Below are 18520 nucleotides of genomic sequence, written 5' to 3'. Positions count from 1 at the left end.
GACTCGCCCTCCACACTCCCCCCTTCCAGGCAGGGAGAATGAAAATAAGGCAGCCATTGTGTTGGCAGACAAAGAGCGGCCGCACCCCTTAGCTTTGGCTTTGCAGGGTTAGAGTGGGAGGGCTACCGTCTCACTCTCTCCCTCTCTCTCTTTCATTAGGGGATTGATTAAATTGTGAAATCGGGAGTGTGATGGATGCATGAATGACTTCTCCAGTCACTCCCCCAGGCTTTGACAAGGACAAGATCAAGGAGCCCCTGTTACTCCCTTTTCCTCCCTCGTCCCTTCATCCCCGGGAAACCCAATCTGGGTAATTAGAGGAAAGAGTGTTGGCGACTTGTAGGAGGGAGAGGGGTGACAGTGGCACAAAAATATGCTGCTATTGCACTTTCCCCAGCCATTTAACCCCCCCCCCCCCCCAATACGCACACACACACACACACACACTTTTGCACTGTTTTCAAACATCCCTTTCTCCCTCTTCTCCCCGTCCTCATCCCTTTTTTTCTAAATCCATCAGGCTGCAGTGAAGGGGAGAAATGCAGACGAGAGGGAAAATGGAGGGAAGAAAGAGCGAGGAGAGTGCGAGTAAGGGGGGGGGGGGAAATGAAAGTGGCTGTGAATTGACTGCATCAGCAAAACTCCGTGGCAGGGCGTGAGCCCTTTTGGCTGGAAACAGGAAGTTGTTTGACAGGACATCTGCTTTTCAGGATGGAGCTATAATTGTGAGAAAGAAGAGTCTCCTTTGTGGGATCCTATGCTGCTTGGGAAAAAAAAAATGGTCCCGCATTGTCTTTTTCAATAAAGTCAGTTCCATCATTGGATGAACACATTTCCAGCGGACACAGCTGAAGGGCTGTTTGGATGGAATAGCAGACAGAGCCACCCTCCCATGCCAACGGAGGCAAACACCTCGGGGGTATCATGAGGTAAACAGATGTCTAGGCACCCAGATGCGAGTCGAAAATTGGAGGAGGAAAGGTGTTCAGGTAGAGGCGGGAGCAGCGTGCACGTTTGATGTCCACTGGACGCGTGACAAAGCGGGGCCGCTCCCTGCCAAGCCAGGCCCTGCCAAGCATGGGCAGAAACTGAAGAGGGGCAGGACCCTGTCATGCTGCTGCTGGGTGTTTTTGAAAAGTTGCACATTCACGTGTACATGCACGCAAACACAAAGACACACACACACACACACATGGATGCACTGCAGCCTCTAAGTGTGTGTCAGAATGCTTCCCAGGATGTTCTGGCTCCCACTAACCAAGCGAGCGATTCTGCTTGGCAAACTCCACCACAGCAAGAGTCCAGCTGTCATGTTGACAAATGGACCTTGGAAGAGTGAAGAGGTGTGTGTGTGTGTGTGTGTTTGTGTGTGTGTTTGCGGAGCCATGCATCTGTGTGTATGTGTGTTGCTCGAGCCCAAGCACGTGCATCACCAGGATGACACACAGATGGCTGGTGTGCGTTTGTTTTTTTTGGGGGGGGGTTTTGAAAAGCAGCTGGCTTGTCATTCATTGATTGATTCAGATCAGAAAATGGATCACAGACAGCTGAGGTCAGTTTCTGTGAACCTCGCTCTATTCCCGGAAGTCCTCGTGAAAACACTGCTGAAAACACAGAAATGCATCAGCCGCCTCTCTGAAGTGAGGACCCAGACTACGTAGCAACCAGAACAAATCACATCATATAAAGTAGCGTTTTGCACGGCCTCAGATGAACCATAACACTGTCCCCAGTTCGCCGGGATTTCAAGCGCTGTGCAAAGGAAGCTATGCATCACTCTGGTTTTATGAGCAATGTGGGACGCTAAAGCTTTTACAGAGCGTTAGGAAGGAAATGTTCTTTTTCTCCTTAAAAAACGAAGAGCAAGTAAAAATGTGTACACAGCATCAGGGAGTGTTGGCCAGAAATACTCATAAGCGAGAAGCAATGAGCAAAAAAAACCTGCAAAGTTTAAAGAACGAGTTATAAAATACCGGCAGCTTTTCATCCGGTGCTAAACTGTTTATCTGGAGAGCTGTTTCATCTTGAGATGCAGCGTTTCATTGCACTGTGAGGCATTTTATTACACATGTGCACAGCGCTGATGTATGCTTGCTTGCACCCGATCTTAATGTGTGTTTGTCTGTGCTCCTCCGTGTATGTGTGTGTGTGTGTGTTCGGGCTTTTACCAGCATACAAAAACATGATCACCCCATGACAGTTTTCATTATACTTGCATGAAAAGATTGTGTCTGAGGCCTTTCATTTTAAATGACAAAGTAAATAGGATAAGATTATTCTGGTGCAGGCCTGGATTTAGATTTCCACCTCGAGGAAAGAAAGCGCCAAAGAGAGGGAAATGGAAAAATACAAGCACATTAAGTGAGATTAGAATTTTACATCACATGACATCCAAAAGCGCTTTCATTCAATTCAATCTTACGACTAAGGACCCCCCCCCTCGCAATTACTCTTTTCTTCCATTTGTTTTAAAGGCTGTTGCTTTGTGTTGAATCAGATTTAATTTGGTAGGTCTGACATCACTGAGCGCAGGTGGCAGGAATGTATTACCCGATGGGACGACCGCCTTGCATTGCATCTCTTTCTTCTTCGCTGTCTGTCCTTCTGCATGATTTCCTCTGTACCTACTTCTCTCTGCGGCCATTCTGTCTGCCTGCCTGCCAGCGACATGTCCTTTCTATTTGACCGACCTTCTCATATCTCCAGCAATCACTGCCACCCTCGGTCCCCCCAGCTTCATCACTGGTCCCCAGCTCCCCGAGCCCGCCCGCCCCCCCCCCCCCTTCCGAATACCGTTCTTCCAATTTCACTGCACATTATTTTTTCATGTCTTGAGAGGGAAAGAGATTCTTGGCTCTCCTTCATCCTACTGATCCACAGGGTCGCCGAGGCCAACCTCCAGGGGACCAGACAGAGGCTGTTTGTTAAGCTGTTATTTATCGCCTTCATAAAGTCCTCCTCATCTCCCATTAAAGAGCCCAGAACTGTTGCCCTTGACTCACACATAACTCTTGTGTCTTTTGGTGAGATGATTTACTGTTTAATTTAACACCAACTGAACCCAGGAGGGAGCCTGCCTGGTGCTGCCTGATGTCATATCAGAGAGGAATGTGTTGGGAGGGGATTTGTGAACATGTGTATGTGTTTATCTCTATGTGTGTGTGTGTGTGTGTGTGTGTGTGCATCTGTGCCTGTGTGAGTGAGTGGGTGGCTGAGCCAATTAGATTTTTATTTTGTAGTTTGTTTTGTTACTGTAAAGCCTAAGACGTAGCAGCTTAATCTTTCTCTTTAAAAAAAACAAGACCGTAGCGGAGAACGCTTGATGAACATGTTTACTGGGACTTCACGCAACTAATTTCAAAATAATGAGATATTAAACAGGGAAAATTACATTTCAGTCTCACTTCCCCGAACACAACAGGAAACAAAGGGCAAATGCTCTTGACAAATGTATAAATGTAGTCACAATTAGTTTTTCTTGTCAATACCAGGAGATACTAGGAGACTCCATTTACTGGGGCTGATGAATGTAATTGTATTGATCTCACTAATTTAATTAGAGGAAAGGAATTAATAAGGTATTTGTCATATGCCAAGACGAGACTACATGAAGAGTGGGGGAGTCTGGCAGTTTGGGAACGAGTGGATCGTTGTGGAGAAAAGAGAACCAGAAACAAAGCGTACAGATATTGAGCTGTCCATGAAGCCATCGCCTTCCTGTTCCATGATCGCCCTCGATCACCTCCTTGCGTGCGGCACTAATGCGCCCACACATGCTCACCTTTTCTCTTCGAGACCCGAGTCACACGCTGTGCAGGAGAAGGTCAAATTGCTTTTACGTTCAAATGTTTCATTAATGATTTGACTTGTCAAAAAAAGACAGGAGCGAGCATGTTCCTCTCTCACAACGACTCCATCAGCAAGAGTAACAATGTAAAGCACTCTCAACTTCTCCTGGTGTTTTACTCCTGACATCATGAGTCTCCCCTAGCGGTCACTCGAGCAGACTTTCTGTTCTTGAAATAAATGGACAGTCATATCTGAATACTTCTATTCTACGCTTGCATGCGCCAGGCCTCATGCCCTTGTGCATGAATGGAAGAGGTAATATCTGAGATGATGGGATCTTATTGTCATTTTATACTGTGAACAAGACAAATGATCTAACAGCCACGCTACGGCTCTGTGAGACTGAACTTAAGCAGAGTGATGCTTTGAGCTCAACGCAACGCGTTACCACGAACAGAATGTCTTTAGAATGTTTATGTTATTATTTAAATTTTCATCTGATTGTGAAGCAAAAAAAAAAAAAAAAAAGGTTAAGGGATCACCAAAGTTATTCCAATACATCTTACGGGTTCTGTAAATGTTCATGGCAAAGTTCATGGCAATCCAGCCGACAGATGTAGAGGAACTGCACACTGCAATGAAAAATTGTATTTCGTTCGAACACCGCAACGCTGGTTGTAAAATCCTGCATTTCTGAAAATGGCTCCAAACACAATCTATAGAGATCGAGATCGAGCAGACCGTTCTGGACGAATCTACATCATGAAATAAATGAACGTCAACACCCTCTAATCACGGAAGTGGGCTCGGTTTGTTATCCCAGGCCCAGCTCCACAAATGATGCAGTGGGTGGACTTAGGCTCAGACCCGGGGGTGAAGTTACACTTCGACTAAAATCCAAGACTGTTGACTGCTGCTGGTGGCGCTAGAGTCAAAGTCAGGGGATCAGCAAAGTCAGTCGGCTTCATCCGCCGGGGATCACAAATATCTGTATCACATTACAAGGCAATCCCTCCGACAGTCAAGATATTGTAGTCAGGACAAAAATGGCGGACCTACCGACCAAACAACATTGCCACCCATGGAGCAGTGGCGCTAGCATGGCTTTACAAGAGCATTAAGAGAGAATCAGTGAGTATCAAAGTGAACATTTGGCCAAATGATTTGCAACGTCTCCAAACAGGGTTTGCTTGTGCTGATAGAAAACTCGCAGCTGGGGTTAAGTAAGGAAATACCTTGTGTGAGTTCTTCAGGAGAGGGAAAATCAAACAAAAAGCCAAGAGTTTAAACTGGCCACGATGTGTTACTGAGTAAAACAAAGAGCAAATTAGATGCTGACCCAACTGTTTACGCTCTTCCCCCAGAGTACGCCAAGGTCTCTCCCTCCTTTTATTTCCTCCCTCTTCATGCTTTATAGGAGGTCCACCCCGAACTGAAAGAAGTTGATTGTTTCTTTCTTTTCTTCCCCGGCTTGATTGTGCTGATGTAGTCGGTGTGTGAAGTGAGTATGTGTGCTGTGCGCCTGCCAAGAAAGAGGACCTCAACAGTGCACGCGGACACGGAAAGAATAGAAGACCAAACATAGCCCCGAACAAAATATGCTTGAATACATATACAGCAGTGCACATCCTGTACAGTTCATGTGTTTGATAGACTTAGTGTGACCACACGTTTCAGTGTTTTCACAGCCTGAATTTATTAAGCCCAGAACAATGAGTTCTGTGCAGCTCAACATCGGTAAAGCGTTCCATATGGGCAGCAATGCGGTTCCCCAGGGACCGAGCTCCGGATCGGACTGTGATCCTTCAATACTTGCATCCCAATGTTCGCCATCCTGCGGTTTCTCTGGCGGACTAGGTTGGAAAAACACGAAAACAACAAGATGCTATCCTGTTTCTCTGCCTCAGCTTTTTCTTCTCTTTGTTCAGGGATAAAGCAGAAATGCGACCAAACAAAACCCCTAAACAATGAGCAAATATAAAAGGCAACAGCGAGACACGTGCGCTTTGCTGATCCTTTGTTTGCTGCCTGCGTAGGACAAGTCATTTCTCTCAGCTTTGCTTATGCGTGGCAGGAGGGAGTGGAAGAGGAGACTGGAGCGGTGCGGTGCTGGTGTTGGCTGGGTTGTGGGTGACTCAAGGGAAGAGGCCGTGAACACAAACACAGACGGGCCTCTAATCCTGGCCGAGCCCGACATTCCCCTCCTCGCTCCTTTTCTTTTCGTTGCTTTCTCGCATTATACCCACCCGCCTTTTGTCTCCCCCTCAAAATTCTCCAATGCAATCATCTCCGGCTCACTTGCACAGTACGTTGCTTTCTGTCCCTGCTTTTCTTTCAGATTGTTTTTGTTTTTCTTCTGTCTCCCTTTTCTCCGTCTTTGTGTTTTTGTCGTCGCCGTGTTTGTCAGCGAAGCAGGGCAGTCATTAATCATTGGTAAACGTATGCCGAACAGGAAAACGCTTTCCTCAACGCGCTCCACGGAGAGAGATGCAGAAACTGGAGCACAGGTGCTGCAGCGGGTACAGTAAACACTGCCAGATGCACTGCAACGCACATCAAATCAGACACAAATGCCGGTGTTTTGCCAGCAGTTTAACATTCGGGCTCTGTTTTATTCGACGTATTTTCTAAAGTGACTACCAACAAATAAATTGCCTCCAACAAATTACCGGTACAAACGACGTGTCAATAAAAGTGCAGGATATGAAATGAACCGCTTTCTCTTCATATCAGTCAATAAAGGGCTTTAGGGAAGTACCCATTTATTTGTCTTATTCTCTTCATGGTATTGCTGTCAATAATGCCCTGTGATTATTGGGGGATGCAGCCACACTTTGTTGAACTATCGGGCTTCTCTGTCTCAAGGACAGCCGGCAGACTAAAAAAGACGAGACATAAAAGAAAAATGTTCTTCCAGAAAACATATTCTCCAATACAACATTTCCTCATCCCCTTTTCCCAGCTCCCAAAAGTCTTGTCTCTCGACAACACGTTTCAGAAGAGAAGAGAAGCCGAACAGAGGATCCTAAACTTCGGAACAGCCCTCCCCGTTCCATCAGATCGGCTTTTATAAATGCTCTCTGTTAGCCTCCACTTTGCTTTATTTTGGTTGTGTGTTCCATTTCTTGTGTATGTATCATGTATGTATATGTGTATGTGTATGTATGTATACTTGTTTTTGTATGTGTGTATTTCCTCCTACATGTGAAGCACTTTGTAACTGTGTGTTTTAAAATGTGTTCTATGGCACATCCTAATTATTATATCAGTAAAATGATTGTTTCATAAAAGAAGAGAGGAGACTGAGTGAGGACAAGGACAAAAATGATGCAGTGGATTGATAACGGAAGAAAATAGATGGTCGATGGATGAAAAGAGGCTAATGCGGTGGAGAAATAATTGTTGTACGTACTCTACATCCGTTCATCAAATATGACGCTACAGCCAGTATCCTTCCAGCCTCGTTTACAATGAAGAAAACGGAGGGATATAGCTTGCCTGCTGGCTCCGTCCAAAGGGAACAACACCTGCCAACCAGCTCTTACATCTCATTATATATATATATAGCTTGTTCATCAACACAGGAGGTTTTTTTTGTTTAGTTTTTGTTTGTTTGTTTAGGGGTGTGCGGTGACATCCTAATGCGAGGTCACACGCACCTTTACATAGCAACACAGGGTGAGCGGGGTTCATTGTGACACGGTTCAAAGAATGTGTGAGTCGAGATGTTTCTGTGTGTTGCTGCCAGGGATGTGGATAACGACCAGTCCATCAGAGGAGTGTTTGTAGCTGCAGTGCTGACCGAGGCTTTTTTTCGATGGCTGTCTACCTTGTGAAGAAAAACACATTTGTCTTCGTTTGACCCACAGTCTCTTGTCAATATTTGGCTATTTTGTTTTTTGACGTGTGTATATATACTCCATCCATCTACATCCATTGATAATAGACCAACAGATGGATGGAAGGATAAATAGTCCTGGATGGATACCCAACCATTCACGATATAGATGGAAAAATAGTCTCCACCTATAGCATACAGATGGAATTGAATTCAATGTATTGCTTTCAAACAGACATTTTTATTAAGTGTTGCAGCTGAACACTATTTGTTGCGTATCGATGGGCTCAGTTGTAACATAAAAGTTCTGCCACTAACGGTGCAATTGTACCAGACCGGTAGAAGCAAACTTTGTGAAAGAGACATGTATGTTGCTTGTATAAAAACAAGATTGATCCAAATCAAATATTTTTTAAATGACTAAACCATAATGGGTTGTGGCCCACTCTCCCCTAAACCCCTGATGTCAGCCCTGATGCTAAGCTAGCCATCTTTGGCTGGAGCTTCATATTTAAAGGAAAGCTATAACAGAGCTTACACTTGAATCATCTAACTCTCACTGATAAAAGCAATAAGCATATTTCCAAAACGTATTCCGATTAATGTTGAATAATTACAGATTGTACTCCAATGTCATCTGTGTTAACTGACAGATACAGTGTTTAAAAACCTCTCTTTTCAACGACCGGCCAAAACCCCCCCCCCCCCCCCTTATTTCACTGGACAAACATTTATTCATACCTCGTCTTGCTCCTCGGCTAAACTGTCGTTTCATCAGGGTTTTGTTCATTTCTTCTGCTGTCGGCTGTTCTAATAGAGGGTTAAGGGAGTCGGGTGGTGGTGGTGGTGGAGGCTACGTTGAGTCTTTATTTACCCGAGCAGAAGAAATCGATGCCGCTCTGCCGCAGGAGAAGTGTGCGGATCAATGGGAGGTTTGAAAAAGCCTCTGTCAAAAATCAATGCCCCTTACATGCCATTGATGGCTGTTTGGCCGCAGAAGACAGAGAACGACAGCGAACACCTGTTTATTGTGAAAAATGACTCGCACCGCTTTCTCTTTTCAGTCTGTCTGGGTCTTTTCCTCGCTTTCATTTCTCGAAAACAGTCTCGCTCAACATAGCCGTCTTTGAAAGAGTTTCGTCGTCTTTCTGTTAAAAGTTGTGCACCACTCACACCGATGTATTGTGAGCAGAGATGAGTCGGGTCTCTGTTTCAGGGCATGCACTAAAGGAACTTGGTGGAGTAGTTTTAAAGCAACTTTCTACTACTTTACTCATTCATTTTACTCCGTTACATTTGGATACATTCATTGCACTACTTTTATTGATTCACTGTTTTATTCATGTGTGCACATGATGTTAAGAGGCTGGTGGTCTGCTGATGCCAGGTCTTACTCACTTTCTCTCTGCCTACTACTTGAGCTTTTGAAGCGCAGCAACAATGGAACATCTGTGATGCTAATGGCAAGCTACATCCAGTGCAGCTCTCTGACACTGGAGGCTGATAAGGTCGAATATTAAGCCCCATAGTTACAGCATGCGCACGACACCGCTCGGCGTACAGTGGAAGAGTGTGAAGCAATTATTCCAGAGCCGCCATTAATAAAGAAGCAGTCAATAACATGTCGTTGAGCTCCGACACCACCAAGGCTTCAGAGAGCAGTGGGAGTACAGTCCTGCCAAGACTTCACCTAAGCAGTCAACATTCCATGTCAGGCTGCGAGCTCACAGGCCAGTCAGCGGGGCCGTCTGTCCTGACACCTGCCCGATGCTGTGCCGGCCTGATCAAAGTGACAGTGCTGCAGACCCGCGGAGATACAGGTGAGGGCTGCTGTCACCGGGCCTGTCCAACCGACGGCAACTTGGTCAGGGCAGGGAGGAAAGCGGCAGGACGGCGGGGGGGGGGAAGTCCGCTGCCTGCATGTCACTCGGTGCTGCGCCGGATGACAGAACAGCCCATTAGGAGAGGGACTGACTTCACAGGCCATTAGGGGAGGCATCGCACAGCCACAGCACACAGAGCACTGAGTAATGGCACAGCTGGAGGGAGACAGGAGAGGAGAGACAGAAAGACCCCGAGCTCCGTTGCAACATGCTCCTTAGAAAGCTTGAAATTGTTATTAACATGTTAACATGACGTTGAATGAGAATGAAAAATATATATGACTTAGCATGGATTTTTTGTTGTTGTTTTGACTGAGATTTGACTGACGGAAACATAAGCAAACTATTCTCAAAGGACTAAAGAGGTTGCAATAGTGGATGAAACGTATGAACAATAAGTGTGGCAAAAATCATTCCCATGCCATCCAACACCCCGGAGCCGTCTCCTTGTTAAAATCTCTCTAGTTCTCAGTATGGCCCTGCATGCCCTCCGGTCATCATTAACGAGAAAGACGGGAGCCTGAGAGGCCAACAGAGGCATCAACACGCATCACTTCTCCACTGCTCCGAACGCTCCACTCTCAGCAATCCGCCAGCCCCAGACAGACGCATTTACTGCACAAAGTGGATTGTGTTTGGCTGCACACTTTTCTTCCAAATGTGCCTTTGATACCCGCTCTCTTTCTCCCTGCCTCTCTCTCTCTCTCTCTCTCTCTCTCTCTCTGACTGTAACCAGCTCATGGAAACAGCAGAACTGTCCGACCGCTTTGTGACGTAGCACCACTGAAGTGCTCGGCGGGGCGGAGATGAGAGTGCCACACTCTGCCAATCCGGCTCCAAAAACAAAGACTTACAAACTCTCGGCTCTTTGATTGATAGTTTTGTTTCGCTGTGAAGAAAAGGATCATAAAAAAATAAATAAAGTATCTTCAAGCAGCTCCCCAGGCTTTTTCCTGGGGATTGGATACAACCCGGTAGAAAAACAAGGAACAGAAACAAAAGAAGAAGAAAAAATGCTTCTTTTGCACAATTTAAAACCCAAAAGAGATAAACTGTGAGAGTTCTGTAAACAGCGAGGAATAGCTGATGGCTAGATATCTCAGATAAAGACAGAAGGAAAGTGGGTGCAGGGAGTGAAGCAGTGGTCTCCTGCAATGATGCTTTTTGATGAATTACTGCACACACCACAAGCACCGAGAGTCGAGCGCTTTGCTATGAGAGAGACAAACTGCGCATTCTGTTGTGACAGAATCTCTGAATTTTAAGCACTCTGCGGCCCGAGCCTTTGCACAACAACACATTTACACAAACCTTGATTTATTCATGTTTCTTCTTCTTCTCAGACAGGCTTGCACAGACTCGACCGTGTTGTGTTTATATTTTGCACTTTTCAGAACTAGCAGTTTTGCAGGAATCTAATATGCAGCGACGGGAGTCAGTTGTTGCCACGTACAAATCTCGGCTCCTAAACGAGTACGGGTTTATTGAATAACGATCAGCCACCAGCAGCTGAGGTGTTACTATTTGTGTATTGCCGGTTCTTGAGACGAGGATGCAGTTTATTGTTCCATGTCTTCACCTCTGATTCATCTAAGTTTACAGCATCATGTCCTTACTGGGGCTTCGGGGATGAACTACCGGCTTAGCTCTTTTCGGGGCCTGGAAATATCAGCTTTTCATACTTTCGCTTTATGTGTCACAGGAGACTCAGAGTTACGGCCTCAGTGAAGATTCTGTGACACACAGTATTGTTATAAAAGGAGCCGTGAAAATAGAGAGTGAACTTCGGGCAACCTTTGTGAAATGGCCCGATAAAGGAAAAGAGGAGAAATAATCACTCTTTTCATTGTGCACCCAGCGGACGTCACACGGTGGGAGAGTTGAGCTGCTTAGCTGTTTGGGAGCCTGCCCTGTGCCTGATGGGAAAACTCCTCAAGGGCCAATGAGGGCTGTATAAATACCGTAGGATTTTGTGGTTATAATTACACCAGGGGAACACAACACAATCATAAGTGAGGACGTGGAGAACAAACTGTTATTTACCCCCCCACCCACCACCAATCAGTGGGTTAGCCGTGAAGTGGCCTCGAGAAATCCCAGCTGTATAATCAGAACAAATCAGTGACGCGGCACATCAGAACTGTCACTTACGCTGACGAGCATCTGAGGGAACGGTCCTCGAGAATTCTCTGCCACGTTGATTGGTGGGATCACCCAGTCCCTCTTCTGCCTCCGTAGACCCCTGGAGCTGTTGGGGCTGGAACCGGAGAACGTGATGACAGGAGGCGGTGCCTGGGACGCCTCCTTCCTCTCCTTCCTCTCTGCAACCTTCCCCTCTTCCTCGGTGACCTTTAAGAGAAGACAAGACGCGGCTTCATTTAGAAGGCTGGACATGCTGTTAATGATAACAGTAGCTGATGTGACGCTCGAAGCAGAAGTTCACAGGACAGCGAGAAAAAACATTTCAGTCATGTTCATCAGGTTCAACGCATTAAAGTCGTTCTGACCTGTTGATTCCCGTGAATTCTCTGTGTCACTGTGTGGCTGTTGTGCATCTGTGATTTGTTTCTTGAACCGACAGTAATTCTGTCATCGCTGTAGCTGAAGAGAATGCATGATGTTGCTATGGAAACAGAGTGCTCTGATTCACCCTTTCTTTCACTCACTCACTCACTCACTCACTCACTCACTCGCTGACTCAATAACTTACGTCAGTCTGTCTGTTAATTGGTTATTAAAAAGCTTGGCAACCAGAACAAGGATCATTCAAACACCTTCATTGCTCAGACACTCGGTGTGTAGAGTACTCTGCAACAATGACTCTGCACAGCGTCCTGTCAGAGCTAAATGTGGCAGGTGCATGAGTGTGAACATACTTCAATTGCATCATATACTGTGTTGGGATTCAGTACATTTTTTTGAATCCATGTTTTGGCTCTCATTAAGTGTAATACATCTGTGTCAAAAATGCCTGAAAAAGGATGCTCTAAGAAAAGTAGAATCTAAATGAATATATATATATATATATATGTATTTAATAGACTGTTTATCGTGTGCAATGACGCTGAATAGGAGATTTTCAAAATTGGCCAAGAGTTGAACAAAAGGCATATAATTGATGTTTTAATTATTTCACCACATTAGGTGAAGCTACACAGCAATTAGGAAATTCATTAGAGTGAGAAAATATAAACGCAATTTCAACCATACATGTTCTCTTAGCAAGCCTCCCTGTTATTAATCACTCTGTCTGTTTGCTCTCATGTGGTTGATAAGTAGTGAACTGTGATATTTACAAAATCATGAAACACACTGTCTGCAGTGCGCCATATAAGCAACAAAAACAATGTTTTAAATGTTAAGTATAAGTGTATTAAATGTTCATTTGCGTCTTCATGCAGCAGGCCCGAGCAGGACGGAGCACACACACACGTGAAGTCTCTGTGAGTCCTTTGTGTCTGAGGGTTTGTATGTGCGCGTATGTGGACGAGACCATAAACTATGGATTCAGGTATAAAAAGAGCATAATCTCATACAGTATTCTGCCATCATACACTTCCCTCTAAGGCTCCCCCCTGCAGGCGGAGAGAAATGACCACCACAAACCTGTCGTTTTGAAAGATGCTCAAATAAGGAACTTGAAAGGAGCCAATTTTCAATCTCCTCATGAACATTAACTCACCCATGAGTCAGAGGCGCTACATCACATGCCGAAGCTATCAGACGTATCACCTCTACCAAATGAATGACCTCGTGCGGAAATGCTGCCAAACACATGGGCGGCAAAACTGCATGGACTCTGCTTCCTTCCAAAGGTATAGAAGCAAACACCAGTCATTGAAAATACAGTAAGAGGCCTTTAATTGTGTACCCCAGGGCTAGTTAGGGCAGCCGAGAGCAGAAAATCGATTTGCTTCTAAATTCAAGCACATATTACACATACAGTTACATATAGGCTGCACCATCTCAAGGCTTACTTTTTAACTACCACATGCCGAGTGTCCCGGGGGCCACAGTAGACGTGCTGTATATATAAGTGATATAAAGGTTATAATAAATTGGCAAGCTGGAGAGTTGTCCAACAGTAAGTGTACCAACATATCACAGGGTTACAATCCAGTGAAAACATGTCAAGAATTCAGTCACAAACATGACTGTCTCAAACTCCATCCCCTGAGCTTGCATGCCCCCCCCCCCCCACCTTGCCCTTCTCTCGCAGTGTTATTGTTGTTCTCCGTCTCTCCTCCCAGTCAGCGGGTCTTGACAGCTCGTCTCAATGACAGTGATTCCTCGAGCACTGAGCTGCGTTATAGGCTGATGGTGCACCAGCAGGTAAAGCAGCAGCAGCAGCAGCACGGAGCCTCGCCCACCGAGTGCCTCGTACCACCAGGTACACCAGCACATGTCATTCAGTCAGGTTGTATTCATACAAGGTGGTCCCAATGACAATGACAGCAGCTCATGCGTTGCTGCAAGGTGCGCTCGGTAAACACAGGGCTACAAATGCAAAAAAAAGCAAAACTTGATCGTTAAAATGTATGAAACTGAATATGAAACATAGAAGTAGAAAGGGTTAAAAATGGCATCCAGCCAGCTTTAATACAATTAGAAAATGATATGTAGTATTTATTAATGCATGGCTGCAAATGTAAATGTGAATCAAGGCTGGTATGATGTTCCAGCACCTATCAGATAAATAATAAAATCAATGATTTTGACTTATGGGTAAGGCTAAAAAGAAATTAGATGCAGTCGAGCCAGGGGTCTGCTGTTTACATCTTTATCAGCAAAAACTTAAGCAATCATGAATATTGTGATTCATCTGTTTAGCCTTAAGGCGTCTTTTCCTGCTGGCCAAGGCAGTTTGGAGTCAACGTATTTGATTATGTGTCTGCTTGTGCGTCAAGCAGTCTCGGAATTGATTCCTACGGCAGATAAATATAACTGTGACTGAGCTACACAGGTTTTTGATGAAAAGCTGGGTAAGGGTAGCGCTCAATCTGAAGACTCTGGAAGCCCGGGTGGAGCCGCGCACCCTCACGGTACGGTTTTACACAAAGAGAAGAGGCGGTGATGTGGGGGGGACAATTGGAAACCACACACTAGAGATGATAGAGAAATAAAACTGTTCAGTTTCATTACAGGAAAGACAACAGCGCAGGCAGAGAGTGAAAAATATACCGCACATGATTGCTCCATGTGTGGGTTTTCATGTCAGAGTACAAGAAGCATCTGCTCTCGTGAATTTGGGAGCATAAGAGAAAGAGGTTCAATCATCAGACCTTTACATAATAATAGAGTTGCGGATTTAACACCTCTTCCAATTCTCCATTTCATATTACTTCTGTGCAATACGCAGCCTTACAGTTCCTCCTCAGCAGTTGACATTTGAGAGTAAAAATAAAATACAACACAGGCGCAGGCTGTACAGTGTACAGTGTGTACAGTGTTTGGAAGATGGCAATGGCTTCTGGCACATGTTGAAAGTGTCGGGGTCCTGCACAATGCAGTCGATAAAAAGTGTTCTCTCTTTATCTCTCTCCGTTTGTTCTTGCCTGGTCAACGTCCTTCGGAGGTTCGGCTTGTATCTGCCAGCGGAAACAATGCTTTCAAGGCTGACTTCATTAGATGGACGCCCAAGAGAAAAGCTTTTAAGGCTGCTTTAAAGAAAATGTGTCAGGTAACCTGACACATGCGTTTGTGTGGGTGGGTAGGGGTGTGGGGGTTGGGGGTTGGGGTTGGGGGGGGGCGGACATGGGCTAAGTTGTCATGTTTTGTTTCATCAACCAGGCGCTACATTTCAGACATCATGTACTATGCGATCCAGGGCACCTTCAGTAAAAGCTGTAAGTAAGAGCCGACGTATTATTACCTTTTAAGACACGAAGCCACCCCAGCATTCATTCGGTCATGTTTATGTGCCCCCCTAATAAGCATTCATCCTCCTTTTAGCTCTGCTTGGGTCTCCACAAAGACCTGAAGGAAATATCTGGCCCTTTAGTTGCAAACCAAAAGTTGTGGCCTGTATCACCAAAAAATGCTTCAGATCAAGGTGATAATTCTCTGTGGGTCACTACAAGAGCCACCTTTCACATACACTTCGTCATTTGATACATTGTGAATGTAGAAATAGTGACTATTATCGTCAATGTTTAATAATATAAAGCCACTATAGTATAGTGGCTTTAAATTAATTTACTGTAATTAACTGGTGTAGAAAGTAAATTAAAAGTTTACCGAAAAAAACCCGTGATCTTTGGTTGTGAGATTGTTTTGTCATCTACTAATTCTTTCAATCTCAATGTTTAACTTAACAGCTTATAAAAAAAGTTTGATGTTGAAATATGATTAATAAGAGTCGAGTAAAATACGAAAATGGGTAAGCTTAGATAAAATGTGAACTCATAACAGAAGACAGCATGTTAAAATTCTTTCTGTCTCCAACTATGAGTCGAGCAGCAGCTCCTCTTTTGGCCACTAGGGGAGCTAAAAAACACAAAACTAGATCAGACTCTCAACCTGTGCAGCTTGCTCTCATGCTCACAGCCCAAAAAGCACCAACTCTCCTCCTCCTCCTCCTCCTCCTCCTCCTCCTCCTCCTCCTCCTCCTCCTCCTCCTCCTCCTCCTGCACACATGTCACCGTATTCTATGCGCGCTGTACTGCGTGACAAGTTCACTGGAACACGCACATGATCCTTTGCATTCAGTCCACATTCAGAGGGGCCATCGTCTGCCAATGCGCAGCATGCCTGTGTGCACAAACAGGGTTTGTCAGCAGAGTGGGATGAAACAGATGTGAGCTGGGTCTGGGCAAATGTATTCTTTTTCTTCAGCGAGAGGAAGCATTGACTGCAGGCAGGGGATGGATGCCCCACATCCCACCAGCGCAGCGTGGGGAGGCAGAGGTGGGGCGAGACAAGTTGGGGGGGGGGGGGGTTGGCAGAAACAGATGTGGCTACCCCATCCCCTCCCCTTGCCTAAATAAGTCATGCTCCAAATCCTTTTATCTACACATTCTAACAGGTACTAGTGAGTTCCCAGAGGAGAAGAATGAAAAAGATAATGGGAGGAGAATAAAAACAAAGAGAAAGATGGAGAAAGGGCTGTGCCCATCACTGCTGCAGAAGGCTTAAGTGGGCTTTTCTCTTGCCATGATGTAATTCTGATCAAACCCTGCAGCTCTGATTCACTGGTTGCTATTCACACTCACACAGTGAGAGAGAAAGTACAGGAAGGTGATGAAACTGATTTTTTAAAAAAAACAGGCTAAGCGGAGATGTCGGCGCACTTATTCAAAGATATTATGAAAGATGGAGGAAAAGGAGCAGGAGCAAACCCGATTCTAGAGACATGAATGTGTGATGTCCCTCGATCCAGCAGATCAAATCTATAGGCTCCAATCACAAGACAAACAAAGACACGGACCACACACGGCAATCACAATCATATGCAACATTTGCATGATTCACACTTGATTCGACATAATATCTCTCTCACAAAATAAAAGAAAGCACAAACAACATCCATGCGCACACACATGACACACACTAATGCTATGTGAACAGGAGTCACTGAGTGTGAAATGGATGCGGGCCCCCCAGCCCTGGTGCCTTAGCCAGCTGGCGGTGGTCCCAGCTCTCCCCCCCCCCCCCCCCCCTCCATGCCACTGCCTCCCCAAAAAAGCCTGCGCGCTTTGATATCAGCCAAGCCCCTGGCTACCCAGACATCTGGAAGTTATTATTCAACAGAGCACGCCACAAAGCGCCATTTCCATAATGAAACATCACATTTTGTTTCTGCGCCCTGCTTCCTTGCTCGCGCTCGTATTCGTGGCGTATTTCTGACCTCTGGCCCCGTCTCGCACTCTAGCTGTTGGCAACTCCTCCGGATCTTCGTATTAGTTGACTCACTGGACTTTGAACAGCCTATCATTTGACCTTTAACACGTTGTTTCGTACTGAAGCTCAGTCGCACCACACTAACCAGTGAATCATCTGGAGTGGCTACAGAAGCACGAGAATTAAGGCCAACCTATTCAGAGCCACAGCGACATACTGGTACATCCTTTGTTGGTCAATGTTCCACTCCGCCTACCTGTTTGTCTCCGTGATTGTATTACTGACTGTGAGCCATCACTTCTGTTTTTTGTCTGGCCATGCACACCAGAAAGAGGACCCAGCTGAAAGCTTCTGCTTTTGAATAGTTTGAAATGCCAGCTCTCAAAATACTTAAAAAAGTTCAGCTATTAGAAGAGTCAGAGAGGTTCAGTCATTTAAACTAACTGGCGTCAGAAGGGTTTTTCGTTGATTTGATTTTCCTCTTCTGCTTACAGTACACACACACACACATCTAAAGTTCAAAGTTTATTATGAGTTATGATTAACTCATCATCTACAGATCACCGTTTACATGTCTGACTCATGTGTGTGAGGGTGTTTAGCACTGCAATGAAGTGCAAATGCAAATCAGAGTTTAATTCAGTTAATTAACACTCTACGAACACACCACTGACATATCGACGACTTTAAAGTTGATGTGGTTAACTTGGTACCAAACGGTTACCTATTCATACCTCCGGCACATTCGGAGGAACATCAGCATGCATCTGGATTCGCGTTTGTGGCCACTTAATGAATGGAAGTCCAACATTCACTCTCCGTCATGCTGCGTTGTATACCCCACCACTTCCTGAGACATATATCTGTCTCCTCAGCTGCTGCACACGCTCCACTACCTTCACCAGCTCGTCGCCAACTTTGTTCTGGTTGCTGGTGCTGGCCAGGTAGTGTATAATGGGTTTTTAAGAGCTTTCTTCACTGGCCGGCACGATGAGAGCAGTGAGACCGAATCGAAACAATGAGCAGAAAACAAGCATTGCGGCTCTGTAGAAGTGAGGGGAACTGCAGTGCTGACACTGTAATTCTGTGAGCTGTCAATAAAATACATAAGTCATCATGAACGTATTGATTTTACCTGCTTCCAGCGTTAAAGTTGTCAATTACTTTTACA

At 45.3% G+C, this 18520-nt stretch overlaps 1 protein-coding gene across 1 annotated transcript in view; it reads right to left on the bottom strand.

Moving 5' to 3' along the window:
- The window catches only part of LOC306781100 (cadherin-4-like), a 200194-nt gene that overhangs the window by 41042 nt on the left and 140632 nt on the right, over nt 1-18520 (bottom strand). Inside the window, exon 5 of the mRNA XM_079273787.1 lies at nt 11662-11859. Within this exon, the coding sequence (XP_079129913.1) occupies nt 11662-11859 (198 nt within the window). The remainder of the gene's footprint in view (nt 1-11661; nt 11860-18520) is intronic.

This window comes from Melanostigma gelatinosum (genome assembly GCF_949748355.1).
Source record: "Melanostigma gelatinosum genome assembly, chromosome: 8".
NCBI lineage: Eukaryota > Metazoa > Chordata > Actinopteri > Perciformes > Zoarcidae > Melanostigma > Melanostigma gelatinosum.
The sequence above is the reverse complement of the archived record's forward strand: the minus strand, read 5'-3'. Positions and strand labels throughout refer to the sequence as shown.